Here is a 12,780-nt window from a genome sequence, read left to right as displayed (position 1 = left end):
ATGCAGAACTTAAGGCTGATCCCTGGAGCTGACGAAATGTGAGATAGGTTAAAAGCATCAGTGTGAATGAGATTTCATGCTTTCTTCAGTATTTATGGCTTGCAAGCTATTTTAGGTTTGGGTTGTTTTTTTAATAGCAACTCTTCATGGGTAGGTCATTTTTTAATCCAACTTTATTTTGCTTCTATTTCTTCTTATAAGATTTCCATCTCCCTGCAAACTTCAACTGCAACTTTGATCTTCCTGAAGACCTCTGTGGTTGGTCACACGACTTGGCAACGGGTTATACATGGTCTTTACAGCCTACAAGCACCTGGACTGGCAACTCTGAACCAAGCCCTGAGACTGTGCCTGGTAAGATGATTAATATCAAAGCAGGGAAGAGGGAGCTAATGGGGCTTTTTCCATCTGAACAGTATGACTGATTATTGCACAGCTATCAAGAGTTGTGAAGGCTGTGCAGAGCTGAACATTTTCTTTTGTGGAAGCTTTCAGATTCCTTGCTATATGGTTCATGACTTATTTATAGGAGTGTGACCACTGGCACTGAATTATACTTACTATCCTCTTGAGATAGTCTTGAGTCAAATGCTGGGCTTTGAATCCCCTGTGACTCTGAAGGTAAGCCGGTGCTTTGTTCCACATAGGACCCAAGGCTTTTTCCCCAGAATGCATTTCCTCCTTCTTTAGAGATGCATTTCTTCCTCCCATATGTTGCTCGGATTGCTTATAGTCTTCAGCTATTCTGCGCTCTGGGCTTGCATAGGCTGGATTTCAGCCTCCTCCAAGTGAAGGATGAGCTAAGCCCTAAAAATGCTGTAATATGCCAGCTTCTTGCTGTTTGATTTTTGCTCTTTTTTTCTTCTGTACTTTGGAAGCAGAAGATTTGCCTAATTTATGGCGGACCTCACTGAGATATGCCTTTGGCAGTCTCAGTGTGGTTGATAGATCAAGTTCTTCAGCTTCACATCTTGGAACTTGCCTTGGGACTAGTGCCCTTTCTTTACCCGCACTGACTTTGTGGCACGGGTGGCATGAAGAACATTTGCCAGTTTCCTTATAACAGTAGGCTGTGTCACCACAGCATCACTTTTCTTCACTATCAGTAATTGCTTATGAAACTCAAGGCTTCCTTAAGGAGAGCTGGCTGCTCTTACCTATCTTCAGCTCTGCCCCGATGCCTGGTGACTCCAGTGTCTGCATGCCATGTGCCCAGGGAGGCGTGAATGCTGTGGGCTCCTCCATGCCCTCCCCCAGTAAGGCTGAGTCTTGAGATGAAAACATGCAGGCGAACCTGTTAGCCACCTGGCAGAGGCGCTGGCCAGATTGGCAGTGCCGCCAGCCAGTTGGAAAGCTGTGCAGCCAACACCTGGTAGGCAGTGCTAAAGAGGAAAATATGTATTCCAGAAACATATGGGAAGAGGAGAATCTGCTACATCTCCACACACAAATCACCCCCACACAAATGCACACATCATTTCTCTCTTCAGCTCCTGAGGTGCTCGGCATTTTTCTAAGAGACACGGTAATGCTGCAAGTGCAGCCTATATGGACATCTGACAAATTCTTTGGCATGACACAGGGACACAGTGTCTGCTATGGAGAAAAATATTTTCATATTTCAAGTGTTTATCTCTTCAGCATTTGAGTGCTTTAGAAGATTAATATCTGGAGCTCAGTGAAGCCTCAGGCAACAGGAGAGAACACTTACAGCCAGGCCCAGACTTAATAACCCTCCCCATCTCATTCGCTGTAATAATGTTTAATTAATATAAGCCTCCTGCAAGTAGGATAAAAATTACTTATTTTTATAACTCAGACTCAATTTTTCATTTCATTTCCTCTCCCCCGAGTCTCCATACAATTAGCTGGCCATAGTTTCTTAGAAGACTGTGTACGTGCACATGTGTATGCACAGCCCGGGAGAGGCTGGTGCTGCCTCAGACAGCTCAGCATGCAATTCTGGATTTTACCCTTCTTATACCATTTCTTCTCTTTCCTAGTTAGTTATGAATTGCAAAACCTCATCACTGCAGCCGGGGAACATTTTCCTACTGAGTTCAGTGATCTGGTTTTGTGCCAGATCTCCCTTACAGTGCTGTGCTGAGCTGGGCACTGAAGCACCGATGAGGTTCAAGCACTGAGGCCCTGCCTGGCAAGTCACGGGCTGTATGGGTAGAGAAGGAGGAGGTAGCAGCTCCAGGGGGCTGAAGTAACTTGCCCATGGTGGTGGAAGCAGTCAGCAGCAGACACCAGCATAGGCTGAAGGATGGCTGCTGGCACTGCCATGGTGCAGCCTTGCCCACACAGAGCAGGGCTGCAGAAGGGCTGACATGCAAAGGCATCACTGCTGTGCCTCGCTTTGGTCTGCTCTTAGAAATTAAGGAGATGTGACACAAAAGGAAACAACTATTTGCTTTTTTCCTCCCCACACAGCTTTTAAAAGCAACTTGAGAAACATGAAAAAGAGGCAATGCCAGCCCCTCGGCGGGGACAGAATCGAAGCATTGTTCAGTTCACACTCCCCCATTCTTCCCCTGCCTTTCCCTCGCACTCCCTCCAGCACTTTGTTTCTACTTAGAAAATTCATCCTCAGACTCCAGGGAGCAAAGAATGAAAAGCCCTTGTTCGGGGTGGTCTTTTCTTGTGAATTCCCCACCCTGGGGTGAGCAGTTGGGTGAAGGAGAGCAGCTGTGCTTGGTTTAGGGGCAGGGCAAAAGCTAACGGGAACTCAAAGCTGCTGGAGCCCAATTTACTCTGATTTAAAGGTGCTGGCCTGGGCTAGAGGCCGTGGCTGCTCCGTGGTAGCAAGGAAATGTGCTGTGCCTTTAAGAGCCATGTGGGAGGTGTTTCTATTTCTTCTGAAAATGGCAAAACAAAAATCGAAATTAAAAGGGGGAAAAAATAATAATAATGAAAGGAGGAGCCTGGCTCAGTCTGCATGAGAGAAAGGGGGGAGGAAATGACCATGGTGAAATATCCTCTGTGAGGCACTTGATTAGAAAAGTCTGCTGAGAGTCAGGCCTGAATTCCTCAGATATCTCCCAATTTCATTTTATGCACTGCATGCAATTCCTCCTCATCTCTGGCATGGAGAACTTCTCGAGACTGACAAGACACCCACTGCTCTCATTCCACTATTTTTATTTCCAAGATACTCTTTCAGGCAGCTCTGCATTTCTTTTTTTAGCCCTGTGTTCCTTGGGCTCTTCGCACCATGGATTAGCTCCACGTCCTCTCCTCCAGGCTCCCGTTACATGTCTGGGGACCCCGTTGGTGGAAGTGGACCAAAAGTGCTCAACTCAGCAGAAACCCAGCATGGTTCCAGCTGTTACCCCGCTTTTTGCAAGCCCAGAAAATACTGTTGCTCCCTTTTGCATGCCCCTGCAAGATTGCCAGGATTTTTCCCTCTCTGGATTTTCAGATGCTTCCCGTCTGTAGAAAGATTCCCCTTAGCTGCACCTAGCACGCCTCAAGGAGCAACAAGTTCAGGTTTCAATGAAGCTTCATCCCCCCATCCTGCTGCACGCAATGGCAATGTGCCATTGGTGTCAAGATAGAGGTCTTACGACCCGAAAATAAATCTGGGTTGGCAAGTTGAGCACCTCAACTCTTCACCGGGGTCTTGATCCTGAGGGGAGTAAAAATCCTGGCTCATATCCTTAGCTGGTAGGTGCGTCTGCATTGCTCTCACTGATGCTACGCTACTAGGCCAGCACTGTAAAACTGGAATTGCTGTGTTTTGCCCATTTTTTTTCCCCTCCCCTTTTCTTGCAGTCATTAAGTAAATACCCTGTGGTCCTAGGAGAGCACTGTGAGGTTGCACCTCTACCACACACTGCTTCTCGATCGGGTGAGCACGGTGTCAGGGTCAGGGCCCTGGCAGCATTGTGAACCCTGTGTTGTTTGGATGTTGGCAGCTGTACATGCACACAGAAAAGGAAGCAGTTTTAACCTTGCAGCTCTCCTGACCATATAGCTCTTGGGCTGGGCTTCAAAACCCACTGAGAGCTTCTGCTGTGGGCCATGGCCTCGCTGGCTTTGAGGGCCAGGAATGCTGCTCATTCGGGTTGCAGGCGGTGCAGGGAAAGGTTTATTTGTTTCAAAGCGTTTCCAGCAGAGGAATGTTTGTAGTGCTCTGAAGTTTCATAAGACCTTATTTTTTAAGGAAAACAAATGTTGAGCTGTTTTTACACTGATGGTAACCCTTTACCATTCCGGTGTTTTTCCCATGGGATCTTTAAAAGGGAAACTTTCATATTTTTCCTGCAATTCCTGAGAACTTCTGCCTAAGGGCCTTGATCCTACTCTGTCCAAACCAGCAGAAAGGTTTTCATGGTGTTAATGGACCAGGGTTGGACTGAACTGGGTCTGCACTTACTCTCATGAGACTTACTCTTAGGGCTTGTGCCTTGAGGACGCATTTTGACCTCTAGGGTCAATCCTGCCTCTTTTGAAGTAGGAGGGAGCTTTGCATGTGGGGCGGTGTGAAAGTCAAGCACTTCTGCGCAATCAGTGAGCAGCTGCACGCTGTGGGAAGGAGACCACATACCCAGCAGTCTGCACCACACCACATGTGTGGTTCGGACTGCCTCTCGGCACAGCTGTACATGGCTCTCCTGACCATGGTTTGCACAGTGGAGGAACAGCAAACCCTGAAGTCAGTCATGCTTTGGCTGCCTGCAGCATGGTGGAGCTCAGATGCCCCAGCACTCAGATCAGGGGAAGTTTGCTGAACATCGGCTGGGCTTTGCGAGTGCCCTGGCTGCAGACTAGGGCCGGGATGTGGCCAGGCTGTGGCCATCCTCATGCCCATACTGCCTGTTATGAGTGAAGGTGTATGGCCCCAGCCTATTCCCGCATTGCCAGCAAAGCTCCCACTCTCTTGGGCTGGGCTGTAGGCAGAGAGTCGCTTTTTGGACCCAAACACGAGTGACCCACACTGCCTATAAAACCCGGCTGGAATGCTCTCTGCAAAGCAAGACGCTGTCTCGCGGATCTTAGCATGTGCATCACTCCATCGCTTCACAGCAGTGACTTAGCAGCCTGTGAGTCACAGAGCCCAGCTCAGGAAAGCATGTGTGCACACGGGCAAGCCACATTGCACGCTGGAAGCACTGCCTCGGTTAATGCCATTAATTGTGCATGCAAGATGCTGGGTGCGGGTGGGTCTGCACGCACCCTTTCATGTAGGGGCATGCAGGGTGCCCGCCGGGCTGGCGGTGGATGCGGCACAGTGGCAAGAAGCTCACTTAGCATAAATGTCAGGCTCTAATTGGCATTTGGTTTGTCAGGGACACTGTGCCCTCCCTGCACTCCCGGGGGGAGGCAGTAGGACTCACAACTGTGCCACGCTGTTGAAGATGTGAGGCTTAATTAAGAGAGAGGATGTAATGGCTCGTCCATTAGAAAGGCTCCAGAGAGCAAGCGGAGGGCTTGGTTCTGGGCAGGTGTGGGGTTTTATGCCTTTTCACAGACTGATTTAGAGAGTGAAATGGCAAGGACTTGGCAGGCTAATTAACACATAATCAAAATTGAGGGGATTTTCCAGCAGATGCAGTGATCTAGTTAATATAAATATTAGTTCTATGGGGGATTGATTTCCCTTCATAAATGAAAGTCTGTCATTGAGGAGAGGCCTGTCACTGAAATTATTGTGGCAGCCTTTTGAGGTGAATTTGCATGACTTGCCAAAAAATTAGAAATATAACTGTCCAATTTCAATCTGCATATTCATGCAGCTGCCATCCCCCTGCTAACAGAGCATCCTGTAGTCATGAGGGGATCTGAGCTGATCCACACCCAGGCAAAGGCAAGGGCTGATGCAACCTCCAGGTCACATGCTCCAGAAAATGGCAGGATCAGGCCCTGCTTGGTCCTGATACAGCATGGTCGGGGTGGCATTTGGGACTGTGCAGGCAGCAGAGAGGGCCCAGGGCAGAGGTGTCACCTATGGGATTTGGTAGACAAGAGGTGGCTGCCATTGGGATGTGGTGCTGCCACTAAAACACACCATGAAACAAAGTTCGCTATGAAGAAGAGTGCAGTGACCTTTGGAGAGACGTAACTGAAGACAACTCAGTGTGGGTCCTCCACAGGAGCAGCAGCAGCTGTAACTCAATGATATCGAGTGAGGGGGAGATGCAGGGGGAATCTCAGTAATTACTTGTGTACATCGTGCCCGACATGTTTTGCTGGAAGACCTCCAGATGTGCTGCTGAGATCAATGAGGGAAGGTGCTTTTCTTGGGAGAGGGGTTGAGACATGCAGGACCCAAGCATAGGCGGGCTGACCTTGCAGAGGGGGCAGCTGCCATAGCTCATGCTTGCAGCCTGACCCAGACCACAAGACTTCATCCCCCGCTGCCCCTAATGTCCTCTCAGATGGCTTGCTAGCAGGAGGGTAAGGGTATGCCAAGAGGAAACCACATGGGCCAGATGGTTTGTTTGCAGAGCCCGGCTGGTGATTTATCTGGGACTCGCTGCCATGCACATACAAGTGACTCTGCCATCGTCTGGCTGGGGTGGTTGCGTGTTCACGCTCCTCTGGCTCTCCTACATCCAGCTGATCCTATAAATCTTCCATGAGATTTATGCCGTAGCATCAGTTGCAAAAACAGTGGTAGGTTAAAATGCCTGAGGCAGGTTTGTCCTGCCTTTTTTGAGCCAGCACTTTGAACTGCCAGTGCCAGTTCGGTGGGGGATGTAGCTGCAGTGTTATCTGGAATAGAGGCTGCAAAGCAAAGTTCTGGGAAAGAGATTAAAATGTATTTCTGATCCTGGAAGAATTGATCAGCTCATCGTTGCAAGACTCTCTTCAAGTGTTTTAGCAGGGGAAATCAGCCTTTCAGGTGCTTTCTGTGCCAATCACTTCCATTTACTGTATCAAACAGAGCAGCTACTGGAACCACCGGGCTCCCACATGCTGTTCCAACAATTAGCTCCACAGTGCCCTTGTTCAGTCAGTCTCAGCAAATTTGCAGGGCTTTTCAGAAGGTCCAGCTAGCCATTAGAGTGATCCAGCCAGTTCATCTTCAAATGATGCAGAAAGACATGTCTGCTTGCACTCAAGTTCTCCACTCCAGAAACTGGTACCAGGAGCGGGAGCATGTGGTGCCCAGACCTTCACTGCTACTTGCAGGGGAGCAGCTGGGTTCATCACCCGAAGACTGAGCCTCCCCACAGCCCTTAGGACTGCCAGTAGGTCCTGGAGAGCTCTATGGGCCCCAGCAAGCTCTGGGAAGGGAGCACAGGAGATGCAGGACGTGGCAGGGCTCCCGTGGCTCTGAAAGATTCTGTGCAATTGAGGGGGGCATCAGTTTTGGCTGCGGTTAGGAGTTTCTTCGACATCACAGCCTGATAGGAGTGGGAACACACAGGAGGTCAGTGCCATCCCTGGTGAGAGGGATGTGGCTCAGAGGCACAAAAGCTCTTTTCCTGAAGTGGTGGAGGCAACAACACTGGGTACCAGCAGCTCCCAGTGAGAGGTGAGGATTGTGGGGCATGTCCAGCTGCAAAATAAACACAGTCCCCTGGGGTCAGCTGTCGGCTTTGGGTGGATCCAAGGATGGCTCACATCCCTGCACCCAGTCAGGCTGCCTAAATACTGGCACTAAGGGTCGGTCCTGAACTTTGAGGATCTGGATTTGATCATTCTTGAGCCTGGGTGGTGCTTTTATTAAAGATTTGCCTGTGAGACCATTTCAGCTGTGAGATAATTGTACGATCGCAGTCTGATTTGCTCTTCCACCTTGTTTGTTGTTGCTTCTTTTTTCTTTGAAGAGGCTTGTAGTGAATTACAAAAAGAGGATTTTAATTCAGGAGACCTTGATGACTTATTATGCCTTATCACTGCTTAAGCGTGGAGTACAGCTTGTTCTTTTTTTTTTTGCCTTCTCCACTTGTTTATCATCTCCCACATCTCCTCCACCACTACCACTCTGAGGTAAATCACAAGAACACTCCTCCATTAGAGAACGGCATGGTACTTTTTCAAGTGATTCACTTGAGCAGGAGTGGGCAAAACGCTTTCATCTCTTTTTCTGCTACTGGTTGTTGGCATAAAGTGCCAAGTGGCCCAGGTACATTTGATAGGTCCTGGAAAATATTGCTGGAAAATGTTGCTCGCTCTTTATGCGGCCGGTCAGAGACAGATTTGTCCTTCACGCAGCACAATCACTGAAAGTTCATATGGAGTGGATACGCTTTTGAAATATCTTGATCATACATCCCAGGAGTAGAGTGATGGCAAATCTTTCTGCTGTCCTGTCCTAAATTCATCTTAGAAAGCTGTGTAGCTCACGGTGGCTGGTTTCAGCCCAGCTCTCTGGCAGTGACAAACTTGCGGCAGGGCCAGTGGCTGTGCAACCACTCATACACTTCCCTTGGTCTGGGATGTTACGGGACTGCTGAGCAGCAGTGAGGTCAGCTGCTGTTTTCTGTGTGGGACCTGTCTTTCCGTGCTCAGGAACTGGGCTCTATGTTCAGGTCTCTCTGGTTTTGGAGGTGTTTGGGTGCACTTTGCAGAATTCTCAGTTCAGACACTGCTCTTCTGCCATTGCTGTGGGCACTGAAGCCATGGAGGGAGCAGGGCAAGCAGGAGGCAAACTGCTGCTCAGAGCTTTGTCCATCAAGTGCAGCAAGCTAAGATGTGAGGAAAGGAAGTGACAGACCCTTCGGTGTGGTCCTGGGGCAGACATACCCCCCACTGGCTACAGGAGAGCTGGCATGAAGCACCAGTGACATTTGCCAACTGTGTAGCAAGAGAAGCACATTCATCCATTTTTTGAGTGAAATGCAAAATACAGCAGTATCTTGCTGGCCTGTCTCTGTTGCCTAGTGCTGCAGGCACTGCAGATGGAGCAACCCCAGGGACTCCAATTGGCCATTGGACATGATGGGGGGGACAGGTAAGGATCACATCAGCTACACGCTTGGCTTTCAGTCTGTGTTAAGGGACTTCAGGCATTCAAGCTGCAAATGGGAAACTCCTTGAGGAGGCTTCTCATTGGAGAGGGCTGGAAACCACTGATTCCTGCCCAGGGATTTGTATCTATGGGCTTTTGCTGCTATTGGTATTCATATCAAGTATCTCCAATTCCAGTCTCAGCCTTGAACTTCTCCTGAGATATCAAACGTACTGAATCTCCTCCCTGAGTGAGGACTGCCAAAAAGCATGGCACAACTTAATGTAATATTAAAGCAAGTGAATCCCTGCAGTATGTATTTCAGCTACCTTCTGGTTTGCAGCTACCCAGTTGTCACCTGCGTACTTCACTCACTGGGACCACGTTCTTCCTCTGTGCTGTGCTTTAGGGGCTGTTTTGCTACACTGCAGAAAAACTGAGAGCCAGGTTTTCATTTTGTCATGCATATCCTCAAAATTGTCAGCTAGATCCTGATTGTGGAGTATTTACTGCTGGGGATGAAAAGAGGCAGGATGAACACAGCTTGAGATCCCCATCCCAGGATGAGTTTTCAGTGCCGGCAGTTAGAAAAACCCACCTCAGGCTTGTTCACTGAGCGAGCTCCCAGCAGAATAAATACACCCCCCTGCCAATGTCATTATCATGGCACTGCTTCTTCTGACAATAACTACTCTTTAATTTCTCCTAATTATGTCGCTCTTTGGCTTACTGCTTTCTGGTATTGCTGTTGGTCTCCTACTGGGACAGACACGCTGGTGAGGGAAGCGTGCTCCTCGATGCCCTGCTCGGGGCGCAGCTTGCTGTGCACACAGTAGATGCCAGCATGAGACCCCATTCCTGCAGGCATGGGTGTGAGAGCACTGCCAAAGCTACCTGGCAGGAGGTGAGACACTTGTTGCAAGTGGCCACAGAAAATAATATAATGGCATTTTCCTCTTTGTACAGATGGCAAGAATTACCTGCAGCTGCAGAGCAGTGGAAGGAGGGAAAGCCAGCGAGCCCGGCTCATCAGCCCCACCATCTATCTGCCCCGGAGTGCTGTCTGCATGGTCTTCCAGTACCAGGCATGGGGCAGCAATGGAGTGATGCTACGGGTCTGGCGGGAAGCCAGCCAGGAGCACAAGGCGCTGTGGGTCATCATGGAGGACCAAGGGGAGGAGTGGAGGGAAGGCCGCATCATCTTGCCGAGCTACGACATGGAGTACCGGGTAAGATGCTCAGGGAAGGTGTCTTGGACCAGGCAGGCATCTCCAGCATCTTTATTTCAGTGTTTCAGAGCCAGGGCCCATTCATCATTAGGGAATGTGGCTGTTTTCATTATGTTTCTCAAGTTACCATAGTAACTAAACGACACTGTTTGTTATTCAGAGAGTGCCTGTCTTCTGCACAGACTTGGGCCTTTGTTCAGCCTGTTGCCTTTTATATTCCTCAAGTCTCCCACTTTGCAAATATTTCCCTTCCTTTTTTTGTTTCAATTTGTTCTGTGCATTTCCCACCCCCCCAGCTGATGGTCATCAGATAGTCTGACCAGAGGCACAGCTCCAGGGAGCAAACCCAAACCCTGCAGCCAGGAGAAGTGGGAAGCTAGGAGGGAGCATGGCCAGCTCCTAAGGGTAGGCAGCAAACAGCCCTTCCCTAGCCTCCATGAATCCATTTCTCAGATACCTTATTAGATCAGATCAGAGGGCTGGGTGCAGCGCTGTCAGGAGATCAGTGGAAGGGAAGGGATGAGCTGGAGGGAGCTGTGCTGCTTGCTGGAGCCGCCTGAGTCCCTCTGGCACGGCTGTGCCAGCACCCCATTGAGAGGCTGCTGCTTCCAGGAGTGCCTTTGGCATGGTTAGCCCTTCCGGGCAGCGTGCCGTTTGCTGGGGAGCCAGGGCTACTGTTGTCACTTGCTAATGAGCATCAGCACGGCATCCAGCACCCTCCGAAGCAGAAGGAAACACACTTTCAGGCTTGAGGTAGCACTTCAATGACCAGCCCTGCAGGGATCCTTGCTCCAGCCAGCTTCCAGCCCTGACCGTGACCCAGGGAGCTGCTGCTCTCAGGCCACTGACACCTTCAAGCTTCTGCCTCCCATGTGGGTTGATGGCTCAAGCTTGGGACCAACAGCTCTAACACTCTGTCCCCTGCACAGTCAGATAGTGATAGGGAGGTGTCCTGGGCTGCCCAGGCATCCCAGATGGAATGGGTCACCTAATATGGGGAGAGGAGGTTTGTGAAATTATTTGGACCCTCGAGAGTAGGCAGGGAGATATACAGCAAAAGCTTTGCATTGGAGCTGCACGACTAGTTTGCATGTGTGTGTTTGGCTTTTTAATAAAATACCAGTAAACACAATATGCCTACAGATAAGAATGATGGGCACTGGCTGACTAGTTTGTGCGTTAAATGTGAATATGCCGGCATTAGCTAAATAACAGCATCATTATGTAAATATGCAAGTCTCTCCACTCAGCAGTTCTTAGAGCTAACGACTCTATTTATTTTTGTAAATATATTTTGCCTGTGATTAAGTAGGAATAAATTGACCCTTCTCCTCTAACATTTCAATACTTCTTATGTAATATTAATGGGAACAACACTTTACAGTTAATGCAGCCATGCATTTTGGGTCCTTCCCTTCCTTTTTCTGATCATAGTCCAGTTAATATCACAGGCCAAATCTGCTGCTGCTGTAAGTCAGTGTTATGCACCACTTGCATTGTTTGTGCAAGGGCTGGGGGGTGGCCTGCAATGCAGATCATTGATTCACTGCGTCTCTGTTCCATGCAAGGGGCACTTAACTGAACAAAATGCAAGCCACATGCTGCCAGGCCAGGTTACAATCTCTCTGCAGAACCTACCCCTGCAAAACAGCTTTCCCTGGGGAAGGGGTGGCAGAGGCACAGCAAGGAAGTAGGACTAGTCTCAGGTCATCCCCAGGTGTGCAGGGAAAGCCAGGAGCAGGTTTCCTGCCCTTTCCCTCAGGAGTAGCAGCCACTCTGTGCCTCCCAGCTTAGCACTGACATTTCTGTCCCCGTTTCTCACAGATTGTGTTTGAGGGATTTATACGCAACGGCTACTCGGGAGAGCTCGCCCTCGATGACATCCGGCTAGGCACTGACATCCCTCTGGAGAACTGCATGGGTACGTGCTGCATCAAGCCACGGGGGCCAGGGGTGGCTGGTGGGGCTGGAGAGCCTTCCCGTGCAGGCTCCATGGGCCACCTCTCCCCTGCTTTGGTAGTGGAGTTTCTGGATCTCAGCTGGGACTTTGCTTGCTCATGAAAGAAATGAGGAGGACTCGGTCTCTGTGGGATGGGGGCCGTTGGTGTGAGAGGCAGGAAGCACATGCCTCTGCCATGCAAAGCTGGAAGAGCAGCTGAGGGTTACCGAGGACTATTCTACGTGAGAAGGACATACACCAAATTTAAAAGGAAAGTGCTGGACAAAAGAAACCAGCTGTCAGTCAGTATTACACGCTTAGAGGGGGCAATAAGTTCAAAAGGAGTCTTCTCTAATAAGAAAGAAAATAGCAGAGGGGTTTTACAGTAATGTTAACAGAATAACAAAAGAAATTTTTGTCCTAGAATTCACCGAACCAGGCCAAAAGCCAGGTGGATTCATTCAATGTGAAAGACAGAGAGGACTTTAAAATATTAAAAAAAAAAAAAAAGAGCAAAAAACGTGTGTTTTAGCAGTTTGCTGGTGGAGCCGCTGACCTACCCTGTTCCTCTAACTGGCACATCCATCCATGCACTCTGATGGCTCTGGTCACCATCTAGCTTGGATGTGGATTTAGAGCCATCCCTGTTGAGCATGGGACCAGCAGCATTCCATTAGTGAGATCTGTGCTGATAGCTGCCCACAGTA

At 49.3% G+C, this 12,780-nt stretch overlaps 1 protein-coding gene across 6 annotated transcripts in view; it reads left to right on the top strand.

Annotated features, from left to right (window-relative positions):
• NRP2 (neuropilin 2) overlaps positions 1 to 12,780 on the top strand; it is an 88,797-nt gene that overhangs the window by 53,930 nt on the left and 22,087 nt on the right. For all 6 annotated transcript variants that reach the window (XM_030485468.1, XM_030485471.1, XM_030485467.1 and 3 more), the window contains exons 12-14: positions 202 to 354; positions 9,872 to 10,134; positions 11,959 to 12,055. In XM_030485468.1, coding sequence (XP_030341328.1) covers positions 202 to 354; positions 9,872 to 10,134; positions 11,959 to 12,055 — 513 coding nt within the window. The remainder of the gene's footprint in view (positions 1 to 201; positions 355 to 9,871; positions 10,135 to 11,958; positions 12,056 to 12,780) is intronic.

The sequence above is a fragment of the Strigops habroptila genome, chromosome 5, assembly GCF_004027225.2.
Source record: "Strigops habroptila isolate Jane chromosome 5, bStrHab1.2.pri, whole genome shotgun sequence".
Lineage (NCBI taxonomy): Eukaryota > Metazoa > Chordata > Aves > Psittaciformes > Psittacidae > Strigops > Strigops habroptila.
The sequence above is the reverse complement of the archived record's forward strand: the minus strand, read 5'-3'. Positions and strand labels throughout refer to the sequence as shown.